Below are 12,678 nucleotides of genomic sequence, written 5' to 3' on the forward strand. Positions count from 1 at the left end.
CTGTATATATCAGTATCAGTCGATATAGGAATCAGTAATTAAGATTTGGACAATATCGGATATCGGCAAAAAAAACAAAAACATTATCGGACATCTCTACTTAGCACAGAAGCCCAATAAAAGGTTTGGATCGGGAAGGCTATTCTTAACAATCACGCCCCTACACACTTCCACTGTCGTTGTAAACGTGGGTGTTTGGAGTCTCGTAGTATAACTCCAGAGTCACCAATGGGAATGCTCTCCAGCACTCCCTTAATAGACTTCAAGAAAGCTTGGTACTCTGAACTGCCAAACAACCACGACTAAGGCTGTGTAAAAGTTAAATATTTGATTGATATCTTTAAGATTTTGCAATATTGATTGACAAGGCAATATATCGATTACCCTCTACTTTCTCCCACTGCCTGATAGCCGCAACAATGACTCCAGCAGTGTCACAATGACTATGCCACAGTTAGCTGCCATCAAACCTAAGAAAGAAAGTGAAGGACTTACTAACATTTTATCACCCAATTCTCCACAGACCATGACAATGCACAGTAATAGAATACATGAAGATATAGGGTATTAGAATAAAGGGAGATATCTAGTAATACAGTGCAACCTCGCTTTATGAACCTAATTTGTCCTTGAACATGGTTCAAGTGAATTTTCTTCATAAGAAACAATGTAAATATGAACAATGGGTTCTAACCTCGATAACATTCCCTATTTTAGTTAATGTTTTTTAAACTTTGAACTAGGGCTGGGCAATATGGCTTTTTTTTTAAATATCTCAATATTTTGGGCCATGTCACGATACATATCTCGATATTTTGCCTTAGCCTGGAATGAACACTTTATGCATATAATCACAGCAGTATGATGATTCTGTGTCTACATTAAAACATTCTTGTTCATACTGCATTAATATATGCTACTTTTAAACTTTCATGCAGAGGGAAATCACAACTAAATCAATTGACCAAAACTGTATTTATTAAACAGTTAATAAGCAGTGGCACAAAAATTTGTGTCATTTGAAAACAGAAAGTGCAAGATTGTCTGAGATATTTTCAAACAAGCTATTAGTGCACTTAATGCATGATGTCACTAAGATGACATATCAAAAAAACACTAAATTAAAGTGTACTTTTGGTACAGAACGCCACTAGTTTAAAACAAATAAAGTGCACTTTTGTGCATGATGTCACACAATACATTGCAATATTTTTAAAATTAAAATGAGCTGCATAATAGGAAATTAAATCGCTATGTGCTAGGTTACTGCTGCGGACGTTTTTTCCTTATGTTCACTATTTTTTTCATACGGTGTTGATCTGGAAATGGTTGCCGCGGCATTTTGTTGGTGTGGCACCGAATGGGGATGTTGACATGCAGAGTAAGCACTCTTCATTCTCTAGCAGGTGACTTGTCAAATAATGCTACATATTAGCAGTAATGCTACATTTGTAGCAACACATTTGCCCCACACTTGACAAATTACAGTTGTCTGTTTGACATATTCCCACTTGAAGCCAAACCACCGCCAGACGATGGACCCCCTGCTGTTTTTCCTGGGAATTAATTCTGCCTTAATTTTTTACCAGATTCGCACCTTCTTTCTCTCGTATTACCACTCGCAACACACCTAACGCTACCCATGCTGCTACCTCTCTGCTCTGCTAGGGCGTATACTTATGTGACGTGTGTAAGAAGGTGCGCTTGCTGTCTGTAAGAAGGAAAGACAAAAAAGAGTGGAAAGAGCCTGTATTGTAATGCCAGCAGCTAAAAGCAACTGCGTGAGAACGTATATTCGAATATCACGATATGGTCATTTTCTATATAGCACAGAGACAATCCCGCGATAGATCGTCCAGCCCTACTTTGAACACAATATAAAGTGTTATACAGTATCAACTTTCTGTTAACAAGCCAAAAGAGTGTGTGTGTGTGTGTGTGTGTGTGTGTGTGTGTGTGTGTGTGTGTGTGTGTGTGTGTGTGTGTGTGTGTGTGTGTGTGTGTGTGTGTGTGTGTGTGTGTGTGTGTGTGTGTGTGTGTGTGTGTGTGTGTGTGTGCACCAAATTTTTATAATTTTGCATAATTCACACAACGACCATTTATAACAATAAAAAAGTTAAAATTAAATATGACATGGTCCTCTGAATCATTTAAAAAGGTTTCCTAAAGGTGACTGTGTAAACAGAGCGATGTCCCCATTAAGTAAGCATTGCCAGAACACACACACACACATTACTTCATCAATCCAGAGATATAAAGATGTGTATGCGCTTACTGGGCAGTGGCCATTTTACCTCATATTTGTATGCCTCCACAACCTGTAGAAAGGGTGGTCCCCACAAGTCACGAACAAAAACTTGGTTGCCATTCCAAATGATAACCTGTGTGTGCGTGCGTGGACCAAATTTTAATAATTTAGCATAATTCACACAAATTTTTACGTCACTCCGGAGGACCATTAAAAAAATAAATAAGTTGAAATTAAATATGACATGGTCCTCGGAATCATTTAAAAAGGTTTCCTAAAGGTGACTGTGTAAACAGAGCGATGCCCCCATTAAGTAAGCATTGCCAGAACACACACACATATTACTTCTTCAATCCAGAGATTTAAAGATGTGTATGAGTTTACTGGGCAGTGGCCATTTTACCTCATATTTGTATGCCTCCACAACCTGTAGAAAGGGTGGTCCCCACAAGTCACGAACAAAAACTTGGTTGCAATTCCAAATGATAACGTGTGTGTGTGTGTGTGTGTGTGTGTGTGTGTGTGTGTGTGTGTGTGTGTGTGTGTGTGTGTGTGTGTGTGTGTGTGTGTGTGTATATAATTTGCTTCACTAGTGATAACATTATTGAAATAACACTAACATGATAACATTAATTACATAATGATAGCATTAACAACATAATGAATAACTGAATTAACTACATAATGGTAACTTAACACAATCATAACATTAACATAACTATTATATAAGGGTAACATTAACTACATAATGAAAACTTAATAACATAATCATAACATTAAAAACATAATTGGCAGAGGAGAAAAGCAAACTGAAACATGTTTTTGTCCACAGACCATGTTTGAGTTGATCAGCGGATTAGGAGTTTGGCATCGTCGATATTTCACGCTGGATGGATGCAGCCTGCGTTATTGGAACCATCCTAACGACAAGGACAGCAAGGTTGGAATCATTTCATTCATCGGCCACGGAGTCGTCGTCCTTTGTCTTATAAGCCCTTCGTCTTCCAACAGGAAGCAGAAGGTGTCCTCTCTCTCTCCAGCTCTCCCAATCAGTGTGTGCGGCCCGTCAAGAAGGGCTCATGCGCTCGACCTTTCACCTTTGAGCTGGTGAGGGCTGCTCCTCAGGACGACAGTCAAGAATCCTTGACCAAGTGAGTTTTATTAACACATTCTTATTAAATGTGTGCTTCTTTCTTCCATTAATGTGAACCCATCGCTTGATTTATTATATATGATGGATATAAAGATGCTAGATATTACAAAGAAAATGTCACAGGATTGTAAAATTCTCCATACCAACTCAGAACTTTGGAATGAAACATGAACAAATGCTTTGGCAGTGTTTTACTTCAATTTGTTTTCACGAATAAGACCCTCATTTTGTTAGATGTGGCGGCTTTAATTTTGCCACGGCGCCATGCCACAATCAGTTACAGGTAGTGGAAACCTTGGAGGAGCCTGAGCTTAAAAAAACAAGTGAACTGTGGTCGATTTTTCCAGGCTTCAAACATGACAGTGAATGAGTTTTTGTCTTAATAATTCATTATTTGTGGTTGCGAAACGACTTTTTACGAGGCAGCGACACTTATTGTACCTGTTCAAAAATGATCCAATATTAGGGATGTAACGATATCAGAGTCTCACGGTACGATAAACTCCCTACACCAGTATGTTCAAGCACTTTCAAGGCGAGTTTACTGACGGATATAAGTAAGAACCTTACACTACTTAATATTAGAAATGGCAACAGCAGAGGATGACTGTCCCATAATGTCGACACGGACTACAAAGGCGGTCGCGCGCGATTTTTCTGGATTTATGCAGATCCCAAATACAGATCAGCAGGTACCAGAAGGTAAGAACTTTACACTACTTCATATTAGCAATGGCAACAGCGGAGGATGAATTCCCCACAATGCCGACACGGACTACAAAGGCCATCGCGCGCAATTTTTCTGGATTTATGCAGATCCCAAATACAGATCAGCAGGTACAAGAAGGTAAGAACTTTACACTACTTAATGTTAGAAATGGCAACAGCGGAGGATGAATGTCCCATAATGTCGACACGGACTACAAAGGCGGAAGCGCGCCATTTTTCTGGATTTATGCAGATCCCAAATACAGATCAGCAGGTACCAGAAGGTAAGAAAATTTGCTTTTACATAATATTGCGAAACAAAACGCCGGATGATGTCTTACCTTATACATACCATAATAATACTTGTTGAAATACAGTACAATCCATCAAGCGGTGAGGCCTTATAGCTTACCAAAGTCATACTAAAAAAAATTGATAGATTTTTTTTTTGCGCCATGTGTAATGTTCTATATTTTCAATGGAACATATAACACTTTGGTGTTTTTACTCGAGTCATATTGCCATCATATTGCAGTCGACACATGTCTCTTATGTATGACTGCCATCTACTGGTCATACTTATCATTCTGCTTCAAAACCAGAATTATTCCGTACGTTAGGCACACTGTCGAGTTTTGAGGGGGAAAAGTATTTGAAGTGCTCCTTATGGTCCAAAGAATGCGGTAGTTTTGTTTGAGGGTTGTTGGCAAGTAGTTTTGTGTATTATTGGAGTATAATGTGTGTCACAAGTAAAGTTGTGTTTGTTTAGGTGTTGGTTTTCTGCGGACACCAAGCAGGAGAAACTGGATTGGGTGGAGAAGTTGACGCAAGCTCTCCTGGACTTCAACACCTGGAATTCCACATCAGCACAAACGCAGCAAAGCAGCAACTCCTGTGTCAACCTGAGGGAGAGCATCCTCTAAAGGTTTATTCTCTTTTTTTGCACACGTTTTCTTTATTTTAAATGAAGGCCAATCCTTGTTTTAGTTCTGCTTCCATTTGATTTTTTTTTAATTTTCATTATCTTTTGGGGCTCAAACATTTGTGTTCAATACCTCTTGTTGTCATTGAAGCCTACTCAAGTATCACTACAAAACAGCAGAAGATAAATATTTGACCACACAGAATCTTACTGTGAAGCAGATGTGCAAAACCAGTGCACCACTGCGCTGCCTTTCTGTCAAATACTTAATGCTGCTCATTTTGTAGTTTTGTGTATTTGTATAAACTGGAAGGAAATATCTATGAAGTTATCAAACATTACAGTTGGTTATATTTGCAGGTATGGGATCTTTTTTTCTCTTTCAGATTTTGTATGTTAATATGATCATATATATATATATATATATAAATATGTGTGTTTGTATTTAAGCACTGGTGAGATTTGATGCTGATCAAGTTTTGTTAATGGTTACTCGCTTTTGTTATAAAAATGTCAGCTCGTTCTATGTACGGAATTGAAATACTAATAAAATGAATTCATGGGAAATGAGTTTGTACTAAAATCACACACACTGTCACTTCATTCTTTAACTGGTACTAAAGGTTTTAGAATCTCTCAGCTTGACAAGACCCGACAAAATCTTTCCACAAAAAGTATGTAAATGTACCAACAAAACAATGCAGGTAGGAATAATGGTGCTCATTGCTGACTCACATTGACTTAGCTGGAAAGGCAAAGTCCACAATCTCTGGTCAGAGGTTAGCAATAGAGATGTTTGATAATATCGGCCGATAAATGCTTTAAAATGTAATATCGGAAATTATCAGTTTCAAAAAGTAAAATGAATAACTTTTTAGAACGCATATCCGGGCATACTTGCCAACCCTCCCGATTTTCCCGAGAGACTCCTGAATTTCAGTTTCCCTCCAAAAAATCTCCCAGATTTGGCCTCTGAAAACACTTGTGAGTGACTGCAAGGCATACTTGGTCAACAGCCATACAAGTTACACTGAAGGTGGCCGCATAAACAACTTTAACACTGTTACAAATATGTGCCACACTGTGAACCCACACCAAACAAGAATGACAAACACATTTCGGGAGAACATCTGCACCGTAACACAACAAATACTCAGAACCCCTTGCAGCCCTAACTCTTCCGGGCTACAATATACACCCCCGCTACCACCAAACCCCGCCCCCCACACGTTAACCCCCCACCCCCTTTGTGCGTCGGTTGAGGTGGGGTATATTGTAGCCCGGAAGAGTTAGTGCTACAAGGGATTCTGGTTATTTGTTCTATTTTGTTCATGTTGTGTTACGGTGCGGATGTTCTCCCGAAATGTGTTTGTCATCCTTATTTGGTGTGGGTTCACAGTGTGACGCATATTTCTAACAGTGTTAAAGTTGTTTATGCAGCCACCCTCAGTGTGACCTGTATGGCTGTTGACAGAGTATGAGTTTCATTCATTTGTGTGTATGTGTGAAAAGCCGTGGATATTATGTGACTGCGCCGGCAGTACTATCACGGCACGTCCTCAATACCGTTGGCCGGGTGAATATCAGGACAAGTTTGGGAGAATGGACGTGCATTGAAATTTGTGAGTCTCCCGGGAAAAATTGGGAAGATCGGCAAGTACTTGCCAGGGCGGGAAAGCCATTCAAAGAAGGTGAATTCATCAAAAAGTGAATGTTAGTTTTTTTTGGGAGAAATCTTTTCTTGCGGCCCAGCCTCACCCAGTTTCTGCATCCAGTGGCCCCCAGGTAAATTGAGTTAGAGACCCCTGCTCTGAACTGAAGCTGTGCCTTCATTGTTTTTGTAGCAGTTGTTTTGGGGCATGTTTTGTGGTGGAATGGTCCGAAACTTAACTGCAAACAAAGTGGTTTGAGTACAAAAGTTGTATTTACCCAATATCAAAAAGTGCAGGTTGGATTTACTTGTATATGCAGCATCGTCCTCCAGAGGATCCAGAATCAAACGAAAAACATATGACTCCCTCATGTGTCAAGGTATTTTTGTTTTGCCACTGCTGGCACCAACACAATCGTGGATATCCTTGTCATAACAAGCATTCATCAAATTTCTTAGACTGGTTGGTGCGACCCCAAATTCAACTTTCCCTTACATTTTGCTTCCCAGTGATTCAGAAATAGGCTTTTAGATAGACTTTCTTTTTCTTACTTAAACGGACAATAAATATGGTGTGAAGGTCCGAAATTCCACTACAGTTTAAAAAAAAAATAATGCACTTTGTGAAAGTCAAAGTATAGTCTTTCCCATAGTTGTAGTGGGTATCAGGATTATCTCAAGGAGAGCATGTCCCAAATTCCAAGCTGCGGTTTTGAGGCATGTTAAAAAACAATAATGCACTTTGTGACTTCAATAATAAATATGGCTGTTACGGCTAATCTTGTGTTCCAAAAAAGTTACGAAAAAATAAAAAATAGGAGAGTAGTCCTGAGGAAGAGCTTTAAGACTCACCAAATTCCTTAATAAGCACTCGCGGAGTATTTTCTACATTCAAAATGATTAGAATTTATTTTCACAAACAAAATAATATTCTCCGTGGTTGACTTCAAAATAACTTATTTAGCGGTAAATAAGACGGACAAAGGAGCACCCAGCTGTGCTGTCTTCTTAATCACAGGAGGAGCGTGAGGAGCTGAAAACAATCAGGCAATCATAATTAATCTAAAACAGTGGTGTCAAACTCAAATACAGAGTGGGCCAAAATTTAAAACTGAACAAAGTCGCAGGCCAAGGTTGAACAAATTAATCTTTTAATAGGGACCCAAACAAGTTTTGCATTGAATATTGAACAAGCAAGGCTTATATAACTTTATAGTGACCAGCAAAATAGTTACAAATTATATTAATAAAAAATTCTCAATGGCATATCAAATAAAATGTAAATAAAAATTGGGGTGGGGGGTCCGAGTTTGGTGGTAGTCCTGGAAGAGTTAGTGCTGCAAGGGTTTCAGGGTATTTCTTCTGTTGTGTTCATGTTCTGTTACGGTGCGGATGTTCTCCCAAAATGTGTTTGTCATTCTTGTTTGGTGTGGGTTCACAGTGTGGTGCATATTTGTAACAGTGTTAAAGTTGTTTATACGGCCATCCTCAGTGTGACCTGTATGGCTGTTGACCAAGTATGCCTAGCATTCACTTGTGTGTGTTAAAGCCGCATGTATTATGTGACTGTGATGGGACGTTGTTTGTATGACGGAAAAGCGGACGTGACGGTAGGCTGTTGAGGACGCTAAAGGTAGTGCCTTCAAGACACACCCCCAATATTGTTGTCTGGGTGAACTTTAACTCCTCCCACTGGATCTTTCCTAGTTACCGATCAACCTGACTAGGATTTAAACCCAGTCCTCTTTGATTGGGAGATACCTGTTTTGACCACTCAGCCATCTTTGGTCTTCTTAAAGGGAAATTTCAGGCCCCCAATGAAATTTTTAAATGAGAACCTGTCTCAGTAAACTATTATATAAAAGCTTTCCTAGTTACCCATTGATCTGACTGGGATTTGAACCCAGTCCCTTTTGATTGGGAGCGAGCTGTTTAACCATTTTCGGGAGCGGCACTGAACTTCGGGAGTCTCCCGGGAAAATCGTGAGGGTCAGCAAGTACGAGTATTGGCGGTGATCTTTATTTGAAATGAAATTACGCGGCGGGCCAGAGTTTGACACCCGTCATCTAAAACATCCAAAAATTAATCAACATCATCCTTGGCATTATTGGATTTCATTGTCGAAACAATGAATAAATAATATAAATAGGCTGTGTCACGCCGAATTTCTTCCCCCCCCTACAAAAACCTTCCCCCAGGAAGAAATTTGGCGTGACAGCCCCTCTAATGCCTGAAGGGCCCCAATGAGGGTGGAAGGACCTTAAAGCAGCCCACACAGCTGCCTGTTTTAAAAGCATTATAATTGGCTGATTGTCATTGGTGGAAAAATAACGGGGAGGAAAAAATATTAGCATTCCAGCATGCTAACCTTTCAAGCTATTTTTGCTTCGCTAATTTTGCAGCTGTAACCCTTAAAGGCCTACTGAAATGAGATTTTCTTATTTAAACGGGGATAGCAGGTCCATTCTATGTGTCATACTTGATCATTTCGCGGTATTGCCATATTTTTGCTGAAAGGATTTAGTAGAGAACATCGATGATAAAGTTCGCAACTTTTGGTCGCTAATAAAAAAGCCTTGCCTGTACCGGAAGTCGCAGACGATGACGTCACAAGTGTGAGGTCTCCTCACATATTCACTTTGATTTTAATGGGAGCCTCCAACAAAAAGTGCTATTCAGACCGAGAAAACCACAATTTCCCCATTAATTTGAGCGAGGATGAAAGATTTGTGTTTGAGGATATCGATAGAAACGGACTAGAAAAAAAAAAACGAGATTGCTTTGGGACGGATTCCGATGTTTTTAGACACATTTACTAGGATAATTCTGGGAAATCCCTTATCTTTCTATTGTGTTGCTAGTGTTTTAGTGAGATTAAACAGTACCTGATAGTCGGAAGGGTGTCTCCACAGGTGTCTTGACGGGCAGTGTCTCAGGGAAGTCGACGGCAGCTTCCTGGACGACACAAGCTCAGCTTTTTTCCGGTAAGAAGCGACTTTTTAACCATAATTTTCTCACTGAAACCTGCTGGTTGACATTTCGTCGTGTTTCATGTTCGCTTGACTGCTCTCTGATCCATAGTAAAGTTTCACCTCTTGGAATTTTAAACAAGGAATCACCGTGTGTTTGTGTGGCTAAAGGCTAAAACAGGGGTCACCAACCTTTTTAAAACCAAGAGCTACTTCTTGGGTACTGATTAATGCGAAGGGCTACCAGTTTGATACACACTTAAATAAATTGCCAGAAATAGCCAATTTGCTTAATTTACCTTTTAATAAATATATATAAATATATATATGTCTTGATTGGATTATCCAGAGAATAGTGCTCGATACCGTGGTAGAGCGCAATATGTAGGTGTGGGAAAAAAAATCACAAGACTACTTCATCTCTACAGATCTGTTTCATGAGGGGTTCCCTCAATCATCAGGAGATTTTAATGGAAGCATTCACATACAATGGTTTATATAGAGCACAGAGTGGGTGGGTACAGGCAGGCGTAGGGTGTGGTGATTGGCTCATGTGTTACCTAGGAGGTGTTTCCTTCTGTGGCGGCATGTTGAAATGATTTCACTGCGCTTGTTGAGGGATGATAAATCTGGATGATATATAATAAACAGTTTCTCTTTTAAGCATAGGTTGCATCTTTTATTACCACTGTTGTAAGGTGTGCTGGATGCAAGAATTTGCCATGTTATTGAATATTCAACATTATTGTCTTTGAGGTTCCAAATGTGTTTGCTGAGTTCTGTAGAATTCTGCAAAGTCTGGTTTCTAAAGGAGGCGTTGTGATTATTCCATCTTGTTTTGAACGCTCCTTCGGTTAATCCTACGTACGTGTCGGATGTGTTAATGTCCTTGCGTGTTACCTTTGCTTGGTAAACGACTGATGTCTGTAAGCACCTTCCGTTGAGAGGGCAATCAGGTTTCTTGCGACAGTTACATTCATTATTGGTTTCAGAGTCGTTTAGTCTGGGGGTAGGCAGTCCTTTTGCAATTGCTTTGTTGTGGTTTGAAATGATTTGTTGCATGTTGTTCATACAGCTGTAGCTCAATTTAATGTTGTTCTTGTTGAATATTTTTCTTAGGGTGTTGCCTTTGGGGAAGTGTTTGTCGATCAGAGTGAGGAACTTGCGGCCGATGTTGGTTGAGACGTCTTTGCTGAATGGCGGATTGTACCAGATGATGTTGTTTCGTTTTCTGCTCTTTTTTGGTTGGTTTCCTAGAGTGGGTTCATAGGTGAGGGTGAAGTTGTATCCGCTTTCATCAAGTGCTTTCTGGTACGGGGGGGTTGCTTGGTCGAATTCAGCTTTGCTGGATGACAGCATCGATAGTCTTTTATTAATTCCGGTAGGTATTCTTTTGGTGGTGGTGGGTGGGTGGTTGCTGTCATGGTGCACGTATTGGAGTGTTGTGTTGGGTTTCGTGAATGGTTGGTAGCTGTTATTTCTCAGGTTGAAAGTGACGTCGAGGAAGTTGACGGTTTGCTTGTTGGCTTCAATCGTGATCCGTAGGCCGTTTTCTTTGAAGATTTGGCATATGCGCTTCTTGGTGTTCTCGCTGCTCCTTGGCGAGGCGCGGCACACTGCCAGTCCGTCATCACGGTAAATACCAAGGTTCAGGTTGAGGCTAGCAAGCTGGGAGAGGAGGAAACTCCCAACGAGTTCGCACGTTTCTGCTCCGTCAAAACTCCCCATAGTAACGTCAAACGTTGAATTGTTCTTTTTTTGCCATGGTGTACTGTTGTGGATGAGTATGGAGTTCTTTGCGTGGATGATGATGTTTCTTTCGTTGCCCGTGATTGAGTCGTATACGTATACGTATACAGAGTGGGTGGGTACAGGCAGGCGTAGGGTGTGGTGATTGGCTCATGTGTTACCTAGGAGGATGTTTCTTTCGTTGCCCGTGATTGAGTCGTATACGTATACGACTCAATCACGGGCAACGAAAGAAACATCATCATCCACGCAAAGAACTGTCGTATACGTATACGACTCAATCACGGGCAACGAAAGAAACATCCTCCTAGGTAACACATGAGCCAATCACCACACCCTACGCCTGCCTGTACCCACCCACTCTGTGCTCTATATAAACCATTGTATGTGAATGCTTCCATTAAAATCTCCTGATGATTGAGGGAACCCCTCATGAAACAGATCTGTAGAGATGAAGTAGTCTTGTGATTTTTTTTCCCACACCTACATATACATATATATATATATATATATATATATATATATATATATATATATATATATATATATATATATATATATATATATATATATATATATATATATATATATATATATATATATATATATATATATATATATATATATATATATATATATATATATATATATATATATATATATATATATATATATATATATATATGGGTATTTCTGTCCGTCATTCCGTCGTACATTTTTTTTCCTTTTACGGAAGGTTTTTTGTAGAGAATGATGAAAAAAAACCACTTAATTTAACGGTTTAAAAGAGGAGAAAGTAGGAAAAAAATGAAAATTTAATTTTCTACTCTTTAAAATACAAAATTCAACCGAAAAAAAGAAGAGAAAAAGTAGCTAATTTGAATCTTTTTGAAAAAATGTAAAAGATTTATGGAACATTATTAGTATTTTTTCATGATTAAGATTAATTTTAGAATTTTGATGACATGTTTTAAATAGGTTAAAATCCTATCTGCATTTTGTTAGAATATATAACAAATTGGACCAAGCTGTATTTCTAACAAAGACAAATAATTATTTCTTCTAGATTTTGAACAAAAATTTTAAAATAAATTCAAAAGACTTTGAAATAAGATTTAAATTTGATTCTACAGATCTTCTAGATTTGCCAGAATATTTTTATTTTATTTTAATCATAAATTTGAAGAAATATTTCACAAATATTATTCTTCGAAAATACTGAAACTAAAATGAAGAATTAAAATAAAATGTATTTATTTTTCTTTACAATAAAAAAA

At 38.8% G+C, this 12,678-nt stretch overlaps 1 protein-coding gene across 9 annotated transcripts in view; it reads left to right on the plus strand.

Annotated features, from left to right (window-relative positions):
• The window catches only part of LOC133568178 (anillin-like), a 42,434-nt gene extending 36,815 nt beyond the window's left edge, over positions 1-5,619 (plus strand). For all 9 annotated transcript variants that reach the window (XM_061919924.1, XM_061919926.1, XM_061919929.1 and 6 more), the window contains 3 exons: positions 3,081-3,188; positions 3,260-3,399; positions 4,879-5,619. In XM_061919924.1, the coding sequence (XP_061775908.1) occupies positions 3,081-3,188; positions 3,260-3,399; positions 4,879-5,032 (402 nt within the window). In that variant the 3' untranslated portion in view covers positions 5,033-5,619. The remainder of the gene's footprint in view (positions 1-3,080; positions 3,189-3,259; positions 3,400-4,878) is intronic.
• The last annotated feature ends 7,059 nt before the right edge of the window (positions 5,620-12,678 follow it).

This window comes from Nerophis ophidion, linkage group LG14 (genome assembly GCF_033978795.1).
Source record: "Nerophis ophidion isolate RoL-2023_Sa linkage group LG14, RoL_Noph_v1.0, whole genome shotgun sequence".
In the NCBI taxonomy this organism is placed as follows: Eukaryota; Metazoa; Chordata; class Actinopteri; order Syngnathiformes; family Syngnathidae; genus Nerophis; species Nerophis ophidion.